Genomic DNA, 21,166 nt, shown 5'->3' with positions numbered 1-21,166 from the left:
TACTGGCCTATGGTTTCATACTCAGAATCAAAATCATATACATAATGTAATGAACATGAACAAACATAACTATAGGCCCATTTGGGTCAGTTTGCCTCAGGCCCTTAATCCAGCCCTGGGCCAGGACACTAAATTCAGCTGTATTTCAGCCCAGCCAAGCCCAGCACGCTTAATGCTGTGTCTGTCAGGCACCAGACCAATGCAGGGAGTGGGAGGAGCGGGATGGGCTGGGTGGGGGGTGGTTCTTGGTTGGTGGGCAGGAAAATTAGCTCCAAATTCTTTAAGTTATGTTTAGTGCTGTCCATTTACTTGGTTGAGAACTTTCTTCCAAACTCAAGGAATCACATTAGATCATGGTCTTCAGTCATCCAATGCTGTCAGAGTTCAAGGAAGGAAATGTACCCAAATAAATATCACTGTCATCCTTTAAGTGAACATATATGACTGTGATTTACTCTTAATGTGTTGCAGGTATTTGATGATGAAGAATTTGAATGTCGGACACCAGAAGAATGGTTACAACTTGGCTATGAGGAAGGATCTGATAGTAGGAAACCTGTCCCAGGGAAAGCACTTCTAGCCAAAAACGACAAGTTAGGACATGGTACAGTATACCAAGAATATTGTATTGAAACTAATACTGTGATTTTGAATGTAATTCTTGTTATTGTTGTAAACTATGCACTTCTGTTGCCAGTGACAACCTTCATAAAGCACAATTGTAATTATTATATATTAAAAGTGCTGAGTGGGTCACAACAGTCTACAACAAATCAAATTGGCCAAGGTAGGCTTGTGGAAGAGTTCATAGAGTGTATCCGAGATGGTTTCCTTGAACTGTACTTTGTGGAACCAACCAGGGTGCAGGCTATCTAGGATCTGGTACTATGTAATGAGACAGGATTAATAAATGATCTTGAAGTAAAGGATCCTCCAGGAAAGAGTGACCATAGTATGGTTGAATTTCAAATTCAGTTGGAGGATGAGAAAGTTGGATCTCAAACCAGTGTCCTGATCTTAAATAAAGGTGATACAAAGGTATGAAGGCAGAGTTGGCTAAAGTGGACTGTGATAATAAATTAAAATATGGCGGTTGATAATCAGTGGCAGATATTTAAGGAGATATTTTATAACTCTCAACAAAAATGTATTCCAGTGAGAAGGAAAGACTTTGTAAGAGAAGGGAGAACCATCCGTGGTTAACTAAGGAAATAAAGGATGGCAGTTGTTATGTATGCAACCCTATGTAACCAGCATTCTACCGCCACCAGAGGGCGCATCTGTTGGAGTCCCAAGGGATCCCAGCATCCCTTGGGAGCACGTATATAAGCAGGCCTCCCATGCTGAATGAGTACTGGAGTTGGAATAAAGAGACTGAGGTCACACTTACTCACATCTACAGTACTCAGTCAAATTGCTTTATTCAAGACATAACAACTGGCGACGAGATAACGAACCATGTAGAGAATGCAGAGAACTGTTGGTATCCTGGAGAAATTCTCAGAAGGGGAGGATTGGGAGGCCTTTGTGGAGTGACTCGACCAATACTTCGTGGCCAACGAGCTGGAAGGGAGTGCAAACACTGCCAAACGAAGGGTGATCCTCCTCACCATCTGTGGGGCAACAACCTATGGCCTCATGAAGAATCTTCTTGCTCCGGTGAAACCAACAACCAAATCGTATGACGAACTGTGTATGCTGGTCCAGGACCACCTAAATCCGAAGGAAAGCGTTCTGATGGCAAGGTATCGATTTTAAACATGTCAGCGGTCTGAAGGCCAGGAAGTGGTGAGCTACTTCGCCGAACTAAGGCGCCTTGCAGGACATTGTGAATTCGATGGATTCCTGGAGCAAATGCTAAGAGACTTTTTTGTGCTTGGCATTGGACATGAGGTTATCCTTTGCAAACTATTGACTGTTGTAGCACCGAACCTGAGCAAAGCCATAATGATAGCCCAAGCATTTATGTCCACCAGCGATAACACCAAACAAATTTTGCAGCATAAAGATGTTTCGGCAAGTACTGTACACAAAGTTACGTCGTTTTCAGGCAGGAATGCATGTGGCAGAACATACACGCCTGCAGCTGCACGACCTCAGATGACTGAGCCCGCCATCAAGCTTTAATGCAAGGCAATTGACACCTTGTTGGCGCTGCAGAGGTGATCATTGAGCCCATCAATGCCGCTTCAAACACTATGCGTGCAAAGGCTGTGAAACAATGGGACACCTCCAGCGAATATGCAGACGAGCTGCAAACCCTGCAAACCACCACGTTGCAGAGGAAGACCGATCCATTGCAGATCAAACTGAACTAGAGTCTCAAACCGAGGAGGCAGAAGTGTATGGGGTACACACCTTCACCACGAAATGTCCATGTTAAAAGTTGAACTGAACGGAATTCCAGTATCTATGGAATTGGACATGGGTGCAAGTCAGTCCATTATGAGCAAAAAGGCCTTCGACAGGCTGTGGAGCAACAAGGCACAACAAGGCGCATAGGCCCAAGCTGAGCCCTTACACTAAGAAGCTGATCCCTGTAATTGGCAGCGCAGCAGTAAAAGTCTCCTATGATGGAGCAGTGCACGAACTACCACTATGGATTGTATCAGGAGATGGCCCCACACTGTTCGGCAGAAGCTGGCTGGGAAAAATCCGCTGGAACTGGGACGACATCCGAGCGCTTTTGTCCGTCGACGACGCCTCATGTGCCCAGGTCCTGAGCAAGTTCCCGTCGTTGTTTGAGCCAGGCATCGGAAGTTTCTCGGGGGCGAAGGTGCAGATTCACTTGATTCCCGGTACACGACCGATCCACCACAAGGCACAGGCGGTGCCATATATGATGCGAGAGAAAGTGGAGATCGAACTGGACAGGCTGCAACAAGAGAGCATCATCGCACCGGTGGAGTTCAACGAGTGGGCCAGCCTGATTGTTCCGGTTCTCAAGGGCGATGGCATGGTCAGAATTTGTGGGGACTATAAAGTAACGATTAACCATTTTTCGCTGCAGGACCAGTACCTGCTATCCAAGACAGACAACCTATTTGCGACGCTGGCAGGAGGAAAGACATTCACCAAGTTGGACCTGACCTCGGCCTACATGACGCAGGAGCTGGTGGAATCTTCGAAAGGCCTCACCTGCATCAACACGCACAAAGGTCTGTTCATATACAATAAATGCCTGTTTGGGATTCGATCGACCATGGCTATTTTTCAAAGGAACATGGAGAGTCTGCTAAAGTCGGTTCCATGCACTGTGGTTTTCCAGGACGACATATGATCACAGGGACATCATCGAACACTTGCAGAACCTGGGGGAGGTTCTAAGTCGGCTATATCGTGTGGGATTCAGGTAGAAATGCTCGAAGTGTGTTTTCCTGGCACCAAAGGTCGAGTTCTTAGGGAGAAGAATCGCGGCAGATGGCATCAGACCCACTGACGCCAAGACGGAGGCCATCAAGAACGCGTCTAGATCACAGAACGTGACGGAGCTGCGGTTGTTCCTGCGACTCCTCAATTATTTTGGTAATTTCCTACCCAGGTTAAGCACCTTGCTAGAACCTGTACATGTGTTGCTACACAAGGGAGATGACTGGATATGGGGGAAATCACAAGAGACAGCTTTTGTGAAAGCCCAAAATCTGCTTGTCCTGTATGATCCTTGTGACGCCCTCAGTCGGCTACCATTGCCCAAAAACCGGGGTGGAAATGGCACAGCCTGCAGACTTGCTCTTGGTGATGGATGCATTTGAAAACGAAAAGTCACCCGTTACGGCCGACCAGATTAGGACCTGGACCAGCCAGGATCCTTTACTGCCCCTTGTAAAAATCTGTGTCCTACATGGGAGCTGGTCCAGCGTCCCAGCGGAAATGCATAAAGATCAAGCCATTCCAGGTGGACTGTCTTTTGTGGGGTAATCACGTGGTTTTGCCCAAGAAAGGCAGGGAAACGTTCATACGCGACCTACACAGTACCCACCAAGGCATAGTAATGATGAGAGCTTTCGCCAGATCCCATGTGTGGTGGCCCGGCATCGACTCAGATTTAGAGTCTTACGTGCGCTAATGCAACACTTGCTCTCAACTGAGCAATGCACCTAGGGAGGCACCGCTAAGTTTGTAGTCATGGCTCTCCAAACCGTGGTCTAGGATCCACGTTGACTTTGCTGGCCCGTTTCTAGGCAAAATGTTCTTGGTTGTTGTGGATGTTTATTCAAAGTGGATTGATGTCTGTAAGCATGTCTGCCACCATTGAAAACCTACGAGCCATGTTTGCCACGCATGGCCTGCCTGATGTCCTTGTCGGCGACAACGGGCCATGCTTCGCCAGCGCTGAATTCAAGGAATTCATGATCCGCAATGGGATCAAGCACGTCACATCTGCCCCGTTCCAGCCCGCATCCAACAGCCAGGCAGAACGTGCAGTCCAAACCATCAAGCAAAGCTTGAAGGCTCCCTGCAGACCCGCCTGTCCCGAGTCCTGCTCAACTATCACACCAGACCCCACTCGCTCACCGGGGTTCCCCCAGCCGAGTTGCTCATGAAAAGGGCACTCAAAACAAGGCTCTCTTTCGTCTACCCTGATCTCCATGATCACGTCGAGGGTAGGCGGCATCAACAAAGGATGCAAATTTGTCTCGCGATATTGAAGTCAATGACCCCGTATTTGTACTCGGCTATGGACATGGTCCCAAATGGCTTGCTGGCACTGTCATAGCCAAAGAAGGGAGTGGGGTGTTTCAGATCAAACTCGCAAATGGACTAACTTGCAGAAAGCATTTGGACCAAACCAAACTGCGATTCACAGACAGCAACCTGAAGAGGACACCTTCAACTTCGACCCTCCGACGCACACACAAGTAGCAACCGACATCCATGGCAGTTCCAAACAGAATCTCAAAATGTTACATTTATAGTATCTGTGAATGGGATGTACAAGACTCAGGAGACAGTGGTATTACATGATCAAAGCACTCTATGTAATATATGGTAGCAATTTTATGCCTCCTATTGTACAGAAAACAGTATATGTGAGTCATTTCACTCTACTGTTTCAGCTTTTATTGTGAACTTTGAGTCTTTGATTAAAATGAATTTGCAAAATTGACTCTCCATATCCTTCTGCTAATATCCACTCTCTTCAATGCAGGCTGAGCATTCTATCATCATGGGCCATCCTGAACTGCGAGAGAACATCTCCGCAGGTCGGGGCTATAAAAAGAGCTGAAGCTTGCCACAGCAGCTTCTAGCGCGAGCTGACACAAATGTGCAACGGCTTTGAGGTGGGCAACTGGGTGATGTCATCAGGACGCAGGTTGCCATTTGGAGCGTGGGCTGGCGCATCGGCGGGGCCCTGGTACAGCAGAGGAGCGGGAAGGTTGGGGCGGATTTGCGACAAGTGATCGGGGTGGAGCAGATGAGGGATCGTGGCTGAGATTTGGTGGGTGATCGTGACGGAGGTTCGGTGAATGGTGCGAAGGTGCGACGGGAGATCGTTGCGGAGGTGCGGCAAGTGTTTTTGTCGCGGAGGAGCGGTGAGGGATTGTGGCGGAAGTGTGGCGAATGTTTGCAGCGGAAGAGCGGCAAGAGATCGTGGTGAAAGTGCGGTGAATGAGGATACGGGGCCCAGAAGAGCCGAGGGCCCAGGGGCTGCATAGGCCTGCCCACATTTCGATATGTGTGCGCACTAAGTCCGAGCAGCAGAGCAGGTCTCCAGTCGTCCTGGTTAACCCTTGCCACTGAATAAAGGCCTAGCTCTGTCAAGCCCGTGTGGTGTCTGCTGTGCAACGGTCACCACACGTTAAAAAATCCATGCACAGGCATCTTCCACCCCCTCAATTGGAGTTCAGGACTGGAACATCGGGTCCTTCATTGAAACATCTGTGAACTCATGTGGAAGCAAGTCATCCTTATTCGAGGGACCGCCTATAATGATGATGATTGTAGTAGTCCCATTGTGTAAGGGACTACTTTTGTCAGATCTGTTAGATCTGTCAGAAGAGACCTATTCGTGACCACAACAAACCACACTGAGTACAGGTATATTGTAAATAAGTACAACAGATTTTATTAAGTAGTTTACTTCTAGTACAAATAAATAATACCTAGGCGATAGACAGTCTGTTCCTTGAAACCTCAACAGAAGCCCACTGAACAAGTGTGGCACAGTCTCTTGCTGTGTACTGTTGACTGTAGTTCTCCTCCAGTCTTCCTCTGTTCACGCTGCCTTCAGGGTTCAATAGCTGCTTCTCTTGTACCTTTTTACAAATGCTGTGATTGCTGCAGCAGTTTAAGCTTCAAAAAACATCTTATTCTAAGACTCCCACCTTTGACCTTCAAAAGCACAGTCTATCGTTATCTTGCTATCATAGAAACATAGAAATTAGGTGCAGGAGTAGGCCATTTAGCCCTTCAAGCCTGCACCACCATTCAATATGATCATGGCTCATCATTCAACTTCAGTACCCCTTTCCTGCTTTCTCTCCATATCCCTTGATCCCTTTAGCTGTAAAGGCCATATCTAACTCCCTTTTGAATATATCTAACGAACTGGCCTCAACTACTTTCTGCGGTAGAGAATTCCACAGGTTAACAACTCTCTGAGTGAAGAAGGTTCTCCACATCTCGGTAATAAATGGATTACCCCTTATCCTTAGACTGCTTCCGGACTTCCCCAACATCGGGAACATTCTTCCTGCCTCTAAACTGTCCAATCCCGTCAGAATGTTATATGTTTCTATGAGATCCCCTCTCATTCTTCTAAATTCCATTGAATATAAGCTCTCCTCATAAGTCAGTCCTGCCATCCTGGGAATCAGTCTGGTGAACCTTCGCTGCACTCCCTCAATAGCAAGAACGTCCTTTCTCAGATTAGGAGACCAAAACTCAACACAATATTCCAGGTGTGGCCTCACCAAGGCCCTGTACAACTGCAGTAAGACCTTCCTGCTCCTATACTCAAGTCCTCTAGCTATGAAGGCCAACATACCATTTGCCTTCTTCACAGCCTGCTATACCTGCTTGCCAACTTTCAATGACTGATGTACCATGACACTCAGGACTCGTTGCACCTCCCCTTTTCCTAATCTGCTGCCATTGAGATAATATTCTGCCTTGATGTTTTTGCCACCAAAGTGGATAACCTCACATTTGTCCACATTATACTGCATCTGTCATGCATTTGCCCACTCACCTAACCTGTCCAAGTCACCCTGCAGCCTCTTAACATCCTCCTCACAGCTCACACCGCCCCAGCTTAGTGTCATCTGCAAACTTGGAGATATTACATTCAATTCCTTCATCTAAATCATTATTGTATATTGTAAATAGCTGGGGTCCCAACACTGAACCCTGCGGCTCCCCACTCGTCATTGCCTGCCATTCTGAAAAGGAACCATTTATTCCGACTCTCTGCTTCCTGTCTGCCAACCAGTTCTCTATCCACGTCAATACATTACCCCCAATACCATGTGCTTTAATTTTGCACACTAATCTCTTGTGTGGGACCAAGTCAAAAGCCTTTTTAAAGTCCAAATAAACCACGTCCACTGGTTCTCCCTTGTCCACTCTACTAGTTACATCCTCAAAAAATTCTAGAAGATTTGTCAAGCATGATTTCCCTCTCATAAATCCATGCTGACTTGGATCGATCCTGTCACTGCTTTGCTATTTCATCTTTAATAATTGATTCCACCACTGATGTCAGCCTAACCGGTCTATATATCCCTGTTTTCTCTCTCCCTCCTTTTTTAAAAAGTGGTGTTACATTAGCTACTCTCCAATCCATAGGAACAAATCCAGAGTCAATAGAAGGTCGGAAAATGATCACCAATGCATCCACTATTTCTAGGGTCGCTTCCATAAGGACTCTGGGATGCAGCCTATCAGGCCCTGGGGATTTATCGACCTTCAATCCCATCAATTACCCGAACACAATTTCCTGACTAATAAGGACTCCCTTCAGTTCTTCTTTCTCGCTCGACTCTCGGATCCCTAGTATTTCCAAAAGGTTATTTGTGTCTTCCTTAGTGAAGACAGAACCGAAGTATTTGTTCAGTTGGTCTGCCATTTCTTTGTTCCCCAGTATAAATTCACCTGATTCTGACTGCAAGGGACCTACGTTTGTCTTCACTAAGCTTTTTCCCTTCACATATCTATAGACGCTTTTGCAGTCAGTTTTTATGTTCCCTGCAAGCTTCCTCTCATACTCTATCCACCCCCCCTCTCCCCAAACCCTTTATTAAACCCTTTGTCCTCCTCTGCTGAATTCTAAATTTCTCCCAGTCCTCAGGGTTGCTGCTTTTTCTGGCCAATTTATATGCCTCTTGGATTTAACACTTTCCCTAATTTCCCTCGTTAGCCACGGTTGAGCCACCTTCCCCATTTTTACTCCAGGCAGTTGTTGAAGTTCATCCATGTGATGTATAAATGTCTGCCATTGCCTATCCACCGTCAATCCTTTAAGTATCATTTGCCAGTCTATCCTAGCCAATTCACGTCTCATACCATCGAAGTTACCTTTCCTTAAGTTCAGGGCCCTAGTCTCTGAATTAACTGTGTTACTCTCCATCTTAATAAAGAATTCTACCATATTATGGACGCTCTTCCCCAAGGGGCCTTGCACAACAAGCTTGCTAATTAGTCCACTCTCATTACACAATACCCAGTCTAGGATGGCCTGCTCTCTAGTTGGTTCCGCGACATATTGGTGTAGAAAACCATCCCTAATACACTCCAGGAAATCCTCTTTCACCGTATTGCTACCAGTTTGGTTAGCCTAATCAATATGTAGATTAAAGTCACCCATGATAACTGTTGTACCTTTATTGCATGCATCCCTAATTTCTTGTTTGATGCCATCCCCAACCTCACTACTACTGTTTGATGGTCTGTACACAACTCCCACTAGCGTTTTCTGCCCTTTGGCATTCCGCAGCTCTACCCATACAGATTCCACATCATCCAAGCTAATGTCTTTTCTTAGTATTGCGTTAATTTCCTCTTTAACCAGCAACACTATCGCACGTCCTTTTCCTTTCTGTCTACCCTTTCTGAATGTTGAATACCCCTGGATGTTGAGTTCCCAGCCTTGGTCACCCTGGAGCCATGTCTCTGTAATGCTAATTATATCATATCCGTTAATAGTTGCCTGCGCAGTTAATTCGTCCACCTTATTATGAATACTCCTTGCTTTGAGACACAGAGCCTACAGGCTTGTCTTTTTAGCACTCATTTTAACACTCGTCCCTTTAGAATTATGTGTAATGTGGCCCTTTTTGATTTTTGCCTTGGATTTCTCTGCCCTCCACTTTTACTTTTCTCCTTTCTATATTTTGCCTCTGTTCCCCTGCATAGATTCCCATCCCCCTGCCATATTAGTTTAACCCCTCCCCAACAGCACTAACAAACACTCCCCCAAGGACATCGGTTCCGGTCCTGCTCAGGTGCAGACTGTCCATTTTGTACTGATCGCACCTCCCCCAGAACCAGTTCCAATGTCCCAGAAATTTGAATCCCTCCCTCTTGCACCATTCCTCAAGCCACGTATTCATCTTAACTATCCTGCTATTTCTACTCTGACTAGCACGTGGCACTGGTAGCAACCCTGAGATTACTACCTTTGAAGTCCTACTTCTTAGCTCTCTAAATTCAGCTTGTAGGACCTCATCCCGTTTTTGTACCAATGCCATTGGTACCTATATGCACCACGACAACTGGCTGTTCACCTCCTCCTCCAGAATGCCCTGCAGCTGCTCCGGGGCATCCTTGACCCTTGCACCAGGGAGGCAACATACCATCCTGGAGTCTCGGTTGTGAGCGCAGAAATGCCTAATATATTCCCCTTACAATAGAATCCCCTACCACTATAGCTCTCCCACTCTTTTTCTTGCCCTCCTGTGCAGCAGAGCCATCCATGGTGCCGTGAACTTGGCTGCTGCTGCCTTCCCCTGATGAGCCATCTCCCCCAACAGTACCCAAAACGGTATATCTGTTTTGGAGAGAGGTGACCGCAGGGGAACCCTGCACTACCTTCCTTCCACTGCTCTGCCTGATGGTCACCCATTCCCTATCTGCCTTTGTAACCTTTACCTGCGATGTGACCAACTCACTAAACATGTTAGTCACGACATCCTCAGCATCGCGGATGCTCCAGAGTGAATCCATGCGCAGCTCCAGTGCCGCAATGCCGTCTGTTAGGAGCTGCAGCTGGATACACTTCCTGCACACACACTGGAAGTGTCCTTGATTTTCCATATAGCACAGGAGGAGCATGACACGGGTCTTGGCTCTCTTGCCATGACTTAACCCTTAAATATCCTCCCTTTTTACAGAAGGCACTATTTTTCCTCTGAGAACTTCTACACAGACAATCTTGGATTATTTAGCTTCAGCAATAAGAAATGCGTTGTAGACCTTTGTTTTATTTTGTGGCTAATTAATATCCTGGCCTTGACCACCCTAGCTCTAACAAAGCTGTCTCAGCAGTTTAAAAATATAATATTGGCTCAATCTACCATGATGCTTTGCTTCTCAGTTTTTACCATGGTTAGCTAAGCTTACACACATTTTAGTTAATTTTATCATATAATTAAACAAAAGCTTTATTAAAACACTATCATAACATGCAGGTAAGTTTTTATCTTACAATATCCTCAGCTTGAGGCAGAGGAATTCTTTCAGACTCCTCACTTTATCATGATATTGGCTAGCCCTCTTAATCTGGAACAGCAGTATCATACCCAAATCAATTCACTACCTCCGATATTCATACGCTTTATGACACTAACTTTGTCCTTTCTGAATTATGCTATGATTTTGATTTTACATTTTTACTCATTTTCATGGAATTTTGTGTTCTAATCAGTTAGATTTTTTTTGGTGCTGGTTAGTCATAGACATTGGCTTATGTATCAAAGTCTTGCTACATGGTCAAAATGTAAAACTTATCTTAATTAGGACAGAGTCAAGACTTATTTATGACTTGACTAATGTAAAATTTATTCAGAGTTCGAACTTGTGAGACAAAACAACGCAGATAAAAAAAACTGACATTGTAAAGAAAGCAGAAGTTTAACATCTAAACAACAAGTCATGGACTTAGAAACATAGAAACATAGAAAATAGGTGCAGGAGTAGGCCATTCGGCCCTTCTAGCCTGCACCGCCATTCAATGAGTTCATGGCTGAACATTCAACTTCAGTACCCCATTCCTGCTTTCTCGCCATACCCCTTGATCCCCCTAGTAGTAAGGACCTCATCTAACTCCTTTTTGAATATATTTAGTGAATTGGCCTCAACAACTTTCTGTGGTAGAGAATTCCACAGGTTCACCACTCTCTGGGTGAAGAAGTTCCTCCGCATCTCGGTCCTAAATGGCTTACCCCTTATCCTTAGACTGTGACCTCTGGTTCTGGACTTCCCCAACATTGGGAACATTCTTCCTGCATCTAACCTGTCTAACCCCGTCAGAATTTTAAATGTTTCTATGAGGTCCCCTCTCATTCTTCTGAACTCCAGTGAATACAAGCCCAGTTGATCCAGTCTTTCTTGATAGGTCAGTCCCGCCATCTCGGGAATCAGTCTGGTGAACCTTCGCTGCACTCCCTCAATAGCAAGAATGTCCTTCCTCAGGTTAGGAGACCAAAACTGTACACAATACTCCAGGTGTGGCCACACCAATGCCCTGTACAACTGTAGCAACACCTCCCTGCCCCTGTACTCAAATCCCCTTGCTATGAAGGCCAACATACCATTTGCTTTCTTAACCGCCTGCTGCACCTGCATGCCAACCTTCAATGACTGATGTACCATGACACCCAGGTCTCTTTGCACCTCCCCTTTTCCTAATCTGTCACCATTCAGATAATAGTCTGTCTCTCTGTTTTTACCACCAAAGTGGATAACCTCACATTTATCCACATTATACTTCATCTGCCATGCATTTGCCCACTCACCTAACCTATCCAAGTCGCTCTGCAGCCTCACAGCATCCTCCTCGCAGCTCACACTGCCACCCAACTTAGTGTCATCCGCAAATTTGGAGATACTACATTTAATCCCCTCATCTAAATCATTAATGTACAGTGTAAACAGCTGGGGCCCCAGCACAGAACCTTGCGGTACCCCACTAGTCACTGCCTGCCATTCTGAAAAGTACCCATTTACTCCTACTCTTTGCTTCCTGTCTGACAACCAGTTCTCAATCCATGTCAGTACACTACCCCCAATCCCATGTGCTCTAACTTTGCACATCAATCTCTTGTGTGGGACCTTGTTGAATGCCTTCTGAAAGTCCAAATATACCACATCAACTGGTTCTCCCTTATCCACTCTACTGGAAACATCCTCAAAAAATTCCAGAAGATTTGTCAAGCATGATTTCCCTTTCACAAATCCATGCTGACTTGGACCTATCATGTCACCTCTTTCCAAATGCACTGCTATGACATCCTTAATAATTGATTCCATCATTTTACCCACTACCGATGTCAGGCTGACCGGTCTATAATTCCCTGTTTTCTCTCTCCCTCCTTTTTTAAAAAGTGGGGTTACATTGGCTACCCTCCACTCCATAGGAACTGATCCAGAGTCAATGGAATGTTGGAAAATGACTGTCAACGCATCCACTATTTCCAAGGCCACCTCCTTAAGTATTCTGGGATGCAGTCCATCAGGCCCTGAGGATTTATCGGCCTTCAATCCCATCAATTTCCCCAACACAATTTCCCGGCTAATAAGGATTTCCCTCAGTTCCTCCTCCTTACTAGACCCCCCGACCCCTTTTATAACCGGAAGGTTGTTCGTGTCCTCCTTCGTGAATACCGAACCAAAGTACTTGTTCAATTGGTCCGCCATTTCTTTGTTCCCTGTTATGACTTCCCCTGATTCTGACTGCAGGGGACCTACGTATGTCTTTACTAACCTTTTTCTCTTTACATATCTATAGAAACTTTTGCAATCCGTCTTAATGTTCCCTGCAAGCTTCTTCTCATACTCCATTTTCCCTGCCCTAATCAAACCCTTTGTCCTCCTCTGCTGAGTTCTAAATTTCTCCCAGTCCCCAGGTTCGCTGCTATTTCTGGCCAATTTGTATGCCACTTCCTTGGCTTTAATACTATCCCTGATTTCCCTTGATAGCCACGGTTGAGCCACCTTCCCTTTTTTATTTTTATGCCAGACAGGAATGTACAATTGTTGTAGTTCATCCATGCGGTCTCTAAATGTCTGCCATTGCCCATCCACAGTCAACCCCTTAAGTATCATTCGCCAATCCATCCCAGCCAATTCACGCCTCATACCTTCAAAGTTAGCCTTCTTTAAGTTCTGGACCATGGTCTCTGAATCAACTGTTTCATTCTCCATCCCAATGCAGAATTCCACCATATTATGGTCACTCTTCCCCAAGGGGCCTCGCACAACGAGATTGCTAATTAATCCTCTCTCATTACATAACACCCAGTCTAAGATGGCCTCCCCCCTAGTTGGTTCCTCGACATATTGGTCTAAAAAACCATCCCTTATGCACTCCAGGAAATCCTCCTCCACCGTATTGCTTCCAGTTTGGTTAGCCCAATCTATGTGCATATTAAAGTCACCCATTATAACTGCTGCACCTTTATTGCACGCACCCCTAATTTCGTGTTTGATGCCCTCCCCAACATCACTACTACTGTTTGGAGGTCTGTACACAACTCCCACTAACGTTTTTTGCCCTTTGGTGTTCTGCAGCTCTACCCATATAGATTCCACATCATCCAAGCTAATGTCCTTCCTAACTATTGCCTTAATCTCCTCCTTAACCAGCAATGCTACCCCACCTCCTTTTCCTTTTATTCTATCCTTCCTGAATGTTGAATACCCCTGGATGTTGAGTTCCCAGCCCTGATCATCCTGGAGCCACGTCTCCGTAATCCCAATCACATCATATTTGTTAACATCTATTTGCACAGTTAATTCATCCACCTTATTGCGGATACTCCTTGCATTAAGACACAAAGCCTTTAGGCTTGTTTTTTTAACACCCTCTGTCCTTTTAGAATTTTGCTGTACAATGGCCCTTTTTGTTCTTTGCCTTGGGTTTCTCTGCCCTCCACTTTTCCTCATCTCCTTTCTGTCTTTTGTTTTTGCCTCCTTTTTGTTTCCCTCTATCTCCCTGCATTGGTTCCCATCCCCCTGCCATATTAGTTTAACTCCTCCCCAACAGCACTAGCAAACACTCCCCCGAGGACATTGGTTCCGATTCTGCCCAGGTGCAGACCGTCCGGATTGTACTGGTCCCACCTCCCCCAGAACCGGTTCCAATGCCCCAGGAATTTGAATCCCTCCCTGCTGCACCATTGCTCAAGCCACGTATTCATCTGAGCTATCCTGCGATTCCTACTCTGACTAGCACGTGGCACTGGTAGCAATCCCGAGATTACTACTTTTGAGGTCCTACTTTTTAATTTAGCTCCTAAAATTCATTTCGTAGGAACTCATCCCTTTTTTTACCTATGTCATTGGTACCAACGTGCACCACGACAACTGGCTGTTCTCCCTCCCTTTTTAGAATGTCCTGCACCCAGAATTCCAGATCTCTCTTACTTGTATCCATCCATTGTGGATAATTCTTACTAAATGTATTTTTCCCTAGCCTTCAGTTGTTTTTTAAATTAAATTCTATATCATTTTCTTTACTTAAACATACTTGCAATCCTTTTAACAGATACCTGTGTCTCTAACTCTCATCTGATTGTTTCATTAATTAGATAGTTTCTCGATGGATTATGTGCCAATGCATCAAAAAAGTCTCATTTCCTGAGCCACATTAACCATATCATGTCTTGCTGTTGTCAAATAACTGAGCATGTCTAAGACCCGTTCTTCACTGCAAATTCACCGTGCATTTGAGCGTGCTAGTTGCTTCATATACTATAAATCATGTCTGCACTCTTATAACGGTATCTCGATGCCATCCGATACAAGCCATCTTGGGCTGTCAGGAGATCTTAGCAAAAGATTGTCTGGAGATCTTTGCTCATCTTCCACTGCATGTTCCTGATGTCTTGGGTAGTGGCCAGGCTATCAGTGCAGTTTCCTGAAAAGGTACATCGACAAGGACACAAATGTCTCCAAGAGAAAGCTATCGATTTATTATTCTCAACTACACTTTCCTGACTTTTACTAGAATGTTAGAAAAATTCCTGTTTGGTGGTGTATTTTCCCTGTTTCTACCTTGCAACTTAAGTGGGGCATCCCATTAATTACTATTCATATCTCATCAGCTCTGGAGTAACCTTACTGTCCAATACAATATTAAAGATAGAAAATATAGATCAAACATTCTAACTTGCTCCAAGTTATTAACACTTCTTTTTAAAAATTATTTATAACCAGCTATATTGTGGCCGAATCCATTTCATCATTTCAAACTTATCACAAATCCAAACAGCAGTATTGTTGCACTGACAGGTTTTGTCAATGTTCAATTTTATTTCCCCACAAACTTTTCTCTTGATACACAGCAATTATCCCCTTAAACTTCAGTTAGATTTTCCTTTCTCGAGTGAATTAATTGTAAGTCTACTTAAGAGCCCAAGGAGTTAATTTGTCAAATCATAAAATTTCATTCAGCAATTCAAAAGTGGTTCCTTGCTGAATTAAAAAAACACCTGTCGGTGGAAAGGGTTAACTTCTTTCTAGGTTTATAAGAAGGAGTAAAACATTGTCTGATGTCATTACTGTTACGTTCATAATAAATGGTCAGAGTGAATACTGTGCAAAATGAGCAAGTGTGACCATAGCTCCTTTATTGGATGCTGGGATCCCTTGGGACTCCAACAGATAGGCCCTCTGGTGGTCAGGTGTGATGCAGGTTACAAGGGGTTAAATACATAACATCACTCCCCCGTGAAGTCAACACTACTCTTATTTACAAGGTGAGACGATCTGGGGCTTTGCGCTCCCTTGTCGATTGTCTCGGTACAAATGCTGGTGTGGGTGAGTTGGTCAGTTCTTCACTGGACTGTTGGGCAGCCGGCCTTGCCGGATTTCTGGGGATGATGAGTTCAGTTTCGTGGTCAACTGTGATGTTAGTTGCCACTTATGTGTGTGTTGGAAGGTCAAACTTGGTGGTGTCCTCTTCAGGTTGTTCGTAGCTGTTGGTGAACTGCAATTTGTTTTGGTCCAAGTGTTTTTTGTGCATTTGTCCATTGGTCAGTTTAACCTGAAACATCCTACTCCCCTGTTTGGCTGTGACTGTGCCAGCGAGCCATTTGGGACCATGTCCATAATTGAGCACAAACACAGGATCATTGATCTCAATATCGCGTGACAAATTTACGCGGTTATGGTACACACTTTGTTGATGCCGCTTGTCCTCCACGTGATCATGTAGATCAGGGTGGACAAGAGAGAGTTTAAACGCCCTTTTCATAAGCAGCTCAGCTGGGGGAATCCCAGTGAGTGAGTGGGGTCTGGTGCGGGTAGCTGATCAGTACTCGGGACAACCGGGTCTGCAGGGAGCCTTCCAATACGCGTTTCAAGCTTTGCTCGATGGTCTGAACTGCCCGTTCTGCCTGGCCGTTGGATGCGGGCTTGAACGGGGCAGATGTGACATGTTTGATCCCGTTGCGGGTCATAAATTCCTTGAATTCAGCACTGGTGAAGCACGGCCCATTGTCGCTGACTAGGACATCAGGTGCGTGGCAAACATGGCTCGTAGGCTTTCAATGGTGGCCGTGGATGTGCTTACAGACATTATTGCACATTCAATCCATTTTGAGTAAGCGTCCACGACAACCAAAAACATTTTGCCTAGGAATGGGCCCACATAGTTGACATGGATCCTTGACCACGGTTTGGATGGCCATGACCACAAACTTAGCGGTGCCTCTCTGGGTGCATTGCTCAACTGAGAGCAAGTGTTGCACTGGCGCAGGGATGACTGTAAATCTGAGTCGATGCTGGGCCACCACACATGGGATCTGGCTATGCCTTTCATCATTACGATGCCTGGGTGGGTGCTGTGCAGTTCACATATGAATGTGTCTCTGCCTTTCTTGGGCAAGACCACGCGATTGCCCCTGCAGGGACAGCTCGTCTTTGCGACTGTGGAACGGCTTAATCGCTTCCTGCATCTCCACTGGGACACTGGACGAGCTCCCATGGAGGACACAGTTTTTTACCAAGGGCAGTAAATGATGCTGCCTGGTCCAGGTCCTGATCTGGTGGGCCATAATGGGGGACTTCTCATTCTCAAATGCCTCCATGACCGTGAGCGCCCATCTTTGGATGCGGGCAGAGGCATTGGTATTAATCCCTTTGCTGTCCGAGAATAGCGATATGAGCGGCTTGTGGTCAGTTTCAAGCTCGAACTTGAGGCCAAATAAGTACTGGTGCATTTATTTTATCCCGTAAATGCACGCCAGAGCCTCTTTACCCCTACATGTGCTACTGCGCAAGGGAGACAACTGGGTTTGGGGGAATTCACAAGAGACTGCCTGTAAGAAAGCCAGAAACTTATTATGTTCTAACAAACTGCTTGTCCTGTATAACCCATGTAAACGATTGGTGTTAGTTTGTGATGCGTCGTCATACGGGATCGGGTACTGGTCCTGCAGCGAAAAATGGTTAATCGTTGCTTTATAATCCCCGCAAATTCTAACTGTACTGTCCTCCTTGAGTACCGGAACAATCGGACTGGCCCAGTTGTTGAATTCCACCGGCGCGATGATGCTTTCACGTTGCAACCTGTCCAGCTCGATTTCCACTTTTTCACGCATTATGTATGGTACCGCCAGAGCCTTATAGTGGATGGGTCGCGTACCGGGAACCAAATGGATCTGCACTTTTGCCCCCGAAAAGCTTCCAATGCCTGGCTCGAATAACGAAGGGAACTTGCGTAGAATCTGGGCACATGCGGTGTCATCGACGGACTAAAGCGCTCAGATGTCGTCCCAGTTCCAGGAGATTTTCCCCAGCCAGCTTCTACCAAACAATGTGGGGCCATCCCCTGGCACAATCCACAGCAGGAGTTCGTGTACTGCTCCATCATAGGAGACTTTGACTTCAGCACTGCCAATTACAGGGATTAGTTCCTTAGTGTAAGCCCTTAGTTTGGTGTGAATGGGGCTGAACTTGGGCCTGTGTGTTTTCTTTTCCACAGCCTGTCGAAGGCCGTTTTACTCATTATGACTGACTTACCCCTGTGTCCAGCTCCATAGACACTGGAATACCGTTCAGTTCAACCTTCAACATTATTGGTGGGCATTTTGTCGTGAACGTATGTACTCCGTACACCTCTGCCTCCTCAGTACGAGTTTCCAATTCCGTCTGATCTACTGTGGATCGATCTTTTTCTGCAACGTGGTGGTTTGCAGGGTTTGCAGCTCGCCTGCATATTCATTGGAGGTTGTTCCATTGTTCTGCAGCCATTGCACGCATAATGCTTAAAGCGGCATTGATGGGGCCGATGATCACCCCCACAGCATCAACAGGGTGTTAACTGCCTCGCAATAACAGATGATGGTGGACTCTGGGTCAATTGTGGTCGGGCCACAGTAGCCGTTGTGTACGTTCTGCCCTGTACATTTCTGCTCAAAACCGACGTTACTTTATGTACAGTGCTGGCCGAAACTTCTTTGATCTGCGAAATCTGCTTGGTGTTTTCGCTGGTGGACATAAATGCCTGGGCTATTGTTATGGCTTTACTCAGATTCGGAGTTTCTACAATCAACAGTGTGTGAAGGATTGTCTCATGTCTGATGTCCGGTACAAAAAAGTCTCTCAGCATTTGTTCTAGGAATCCCTCAAACTCACAATGTCCTGCAAGGCACCTTAGTTTGGCGACGTAGCTCGCCACTTCCTGGCCCTCCGATCGTTGACATGTGTAGAACCGATATCTCGCCATCAAAACACTTTCCTTCGGATTTAGGTGCTCCCAGACCAGCGTACACAATTCTTCGTAAGATTTCTCTGTTGGTTTTGCCGGGGCCAGGAGGTTTTTCATGAGGCCATAGGTTGTTGCCCCACAGACAGTAAGGAGGATCGCCCTTCGTTTGGAAGCATTCTCGTCTCTTTCCAGCTCGTTGGCCATGAAGTATTGGTCGAGTCTCTCCATGAAGGCTTCCCAATCGTCCCCTTCTGAGAACTTCTCCAGGATGCCGACTGCTCTTTGCATTTTCGCGCGGTTGTTCGTTACCTCGTCGCCAATTGTTATGCTCATAATAAATGGGCAGACTGAGTACTGTGTGAAATGAGCAAGTGTGACCTTAGCTCCTTTATTGAGATTCCAGAGTGCAGGTACCTCGTGGGTGGCCTATTTATATGCTGTACTCCCAAGGGATGCTGGGATCCCTTGGGACTCCAACGGGTAGGCCCTCTGGTGGTCAGGTGTGATGCAGGTTACAAAGGATTAAATACATAACAATTACATCACTTCACATAATTTATTTTAAAAAACACCTTTCAGAATAGAAACCTTTTTCCCCCCAGCCTTTTTAGCTTCAAAACTTCCTCTCTCGATTTTACATATCAATTTCAATTTCAAAAACAAGTGATTATTTACAAAGTGTCTTAACATTGGAGTCACAAATGCTCACAATTCAAGTGCTCGCAATTCATTTATAAGATCCATACCTTATGATCTCCCCACCTCGAGCACTGTTGTCTCTCATCAGAGAAAACGGCATTTTAGTTTGTTTCCAAGCTTTTTAGTATTATTTCTAAACTGTTTAGTATTATTTTTTTTTAAAGTTTCCAAACCCAAGACTTTCCAATACAACCAAAATGTTTAACAAAGAGAATCACCTCAAATGTCTCAAAATTCCAATTCAAATACTGCCAATCTTTTATTTTTCCTAGCAAAAATCATTATCAGCATAGGGTGTCTTCCTTTTTCTTTCAATGTAAAAGTCTCATGTCCAGAACTAGGGACATTCACACTTTGAAATAACCAGAATTTCACCATGGCCACAATGAAAGTCAGGTTTTCATAGGTTAATTAACCTCAATAATTCCAGTCAAATTCAGACCAATATATTTTTTTTCATAGCAAATATGTTATTAACTAAACACAATACAGGGCAGATAAATAAAATAAAATAACACAGTAGGTTATGTCACTTTCCATATTCTTCCTTCAGATGCCTTTCCAATTGACTGTAAAAATAATGAATATAACTGAAGAAGCATTAGTTTTTGTATTTAACAAACATCACACACATTTTACACAAAAGGAAAAAAGAGGGCAGAGCTTCCTTTATCTTGTAGCTTCGAGAAATTCACGTAGGCTTTTTTTAAAGGCATTATACTGAAAGGGACCCTCCCTTCTCCTTTCATTATCTCAATCATAGACTAAATTTTGTATCTTTTAACCCAATGTAATAAATGATTAAGTTATTTTGACTAGTAAATGGGTGTCTCGGGCTTGCAATAACCAAATTGAAAAGACAGTGCTTTGTTACAATTTGAATTGATTTAAAACGAGACCATATTTAAACTATATAAAACAATAGCAATTTTTTTTACTGTAATCCAATTAAAACATTCAAATTTTTTTTTAAGCAGACACCATCTCAACTGTAACTTCAAAGCTGAAGTTTATCTTTTGTAAAACAAACCCTCTTTTGTGCATTTCATAACTCATAATTATATAAATCCATACCTGCATTTCTAACTTAAAATGTAATTCAATTCTAGGTGCACAATGTACATTTTAACACTCAATTTATCCACACTTTCGTAAAACTTCCCACATCCATGACAAAAGGGTTAACACTAGTTTCTGCACTGAAAAGTGGGTGGAGCATAAACAAACATAACAGTCACTTTCTTTTAAAGACAGACATTCACACAAACCTTTCACTCAACAAAGCTTATCATTCTCTTTCTCGGCACAAATGCTGAAACTTCTGTGTCAGTTTTATTTTCTCTTTTTTTAATTAGTTTTCTCAGCAACTTATTTTCTGGTTCCCTGTTTTTTTTCTTCCTTTGCTGAGTTCTTAGATCTTCCCACTCTATCTCCTACTCTTCTGCACTTTATGCTTATCCTATTTCTCAAGTCTCCGCGCTTCACGCAGCGGTGGATTATCTAAACCAGTTTCTAACTGGCTTCTTTATGATTCTGCAGTGCCGTGCCCGCCTGGACTGCGTTCACACTCTGCTGATGCACGATTGCAGTAATGGA

General features: G+C 44.8%; 1 protein-coding gene across 6 annotated transcripts in view; it reads left to right on the top strand.

Moving 5' to 3' along the window:
- dnah1 (dynein, axonemal, heavy chain 1) overlaps positions 1-21,166 on the top strand; it is a 668,552-nt gene that overhangs the window by 45,792 nt on the left and 601,594 nt on the right. For all 6 annotated transcript variants that reach the window (XR_011596078.1, XM_070895813.1, XM_070895814.1 and 3 more), the window contains exon 6: positions 472-604. Coding sequence is in view for 5 of the 6 variants with exons in the window: in XM_070895813.1 (XP_070751914.1) it covers positions 472-604 (133 nt within the window). In the remaining variant the exon portion in view is untranslated. The remainder of the gene's footprint in view (positions 1-471; positions 605-21,166) is intronic.

This window comes from Pristiophorus japonicus, chromosome 12 (assembly GCF_044704955.1).
Source record: "Pristiophorus japonicus isolate sPriJap1 chromosome 12, sPriJap1.hap1, whole genome shotgun sequence".
NCBI lineage: Eukaryota > Metazoa > Chordata > Chondrichthyes > Pristiophoridae > Pristiophorus > Pristiophorus japonicus.
The sequence above is the reverse complement of the archived record's forward strand: the minus strand, read 5'-3'. Positions and strand labels throughout refer to the sequence as shown.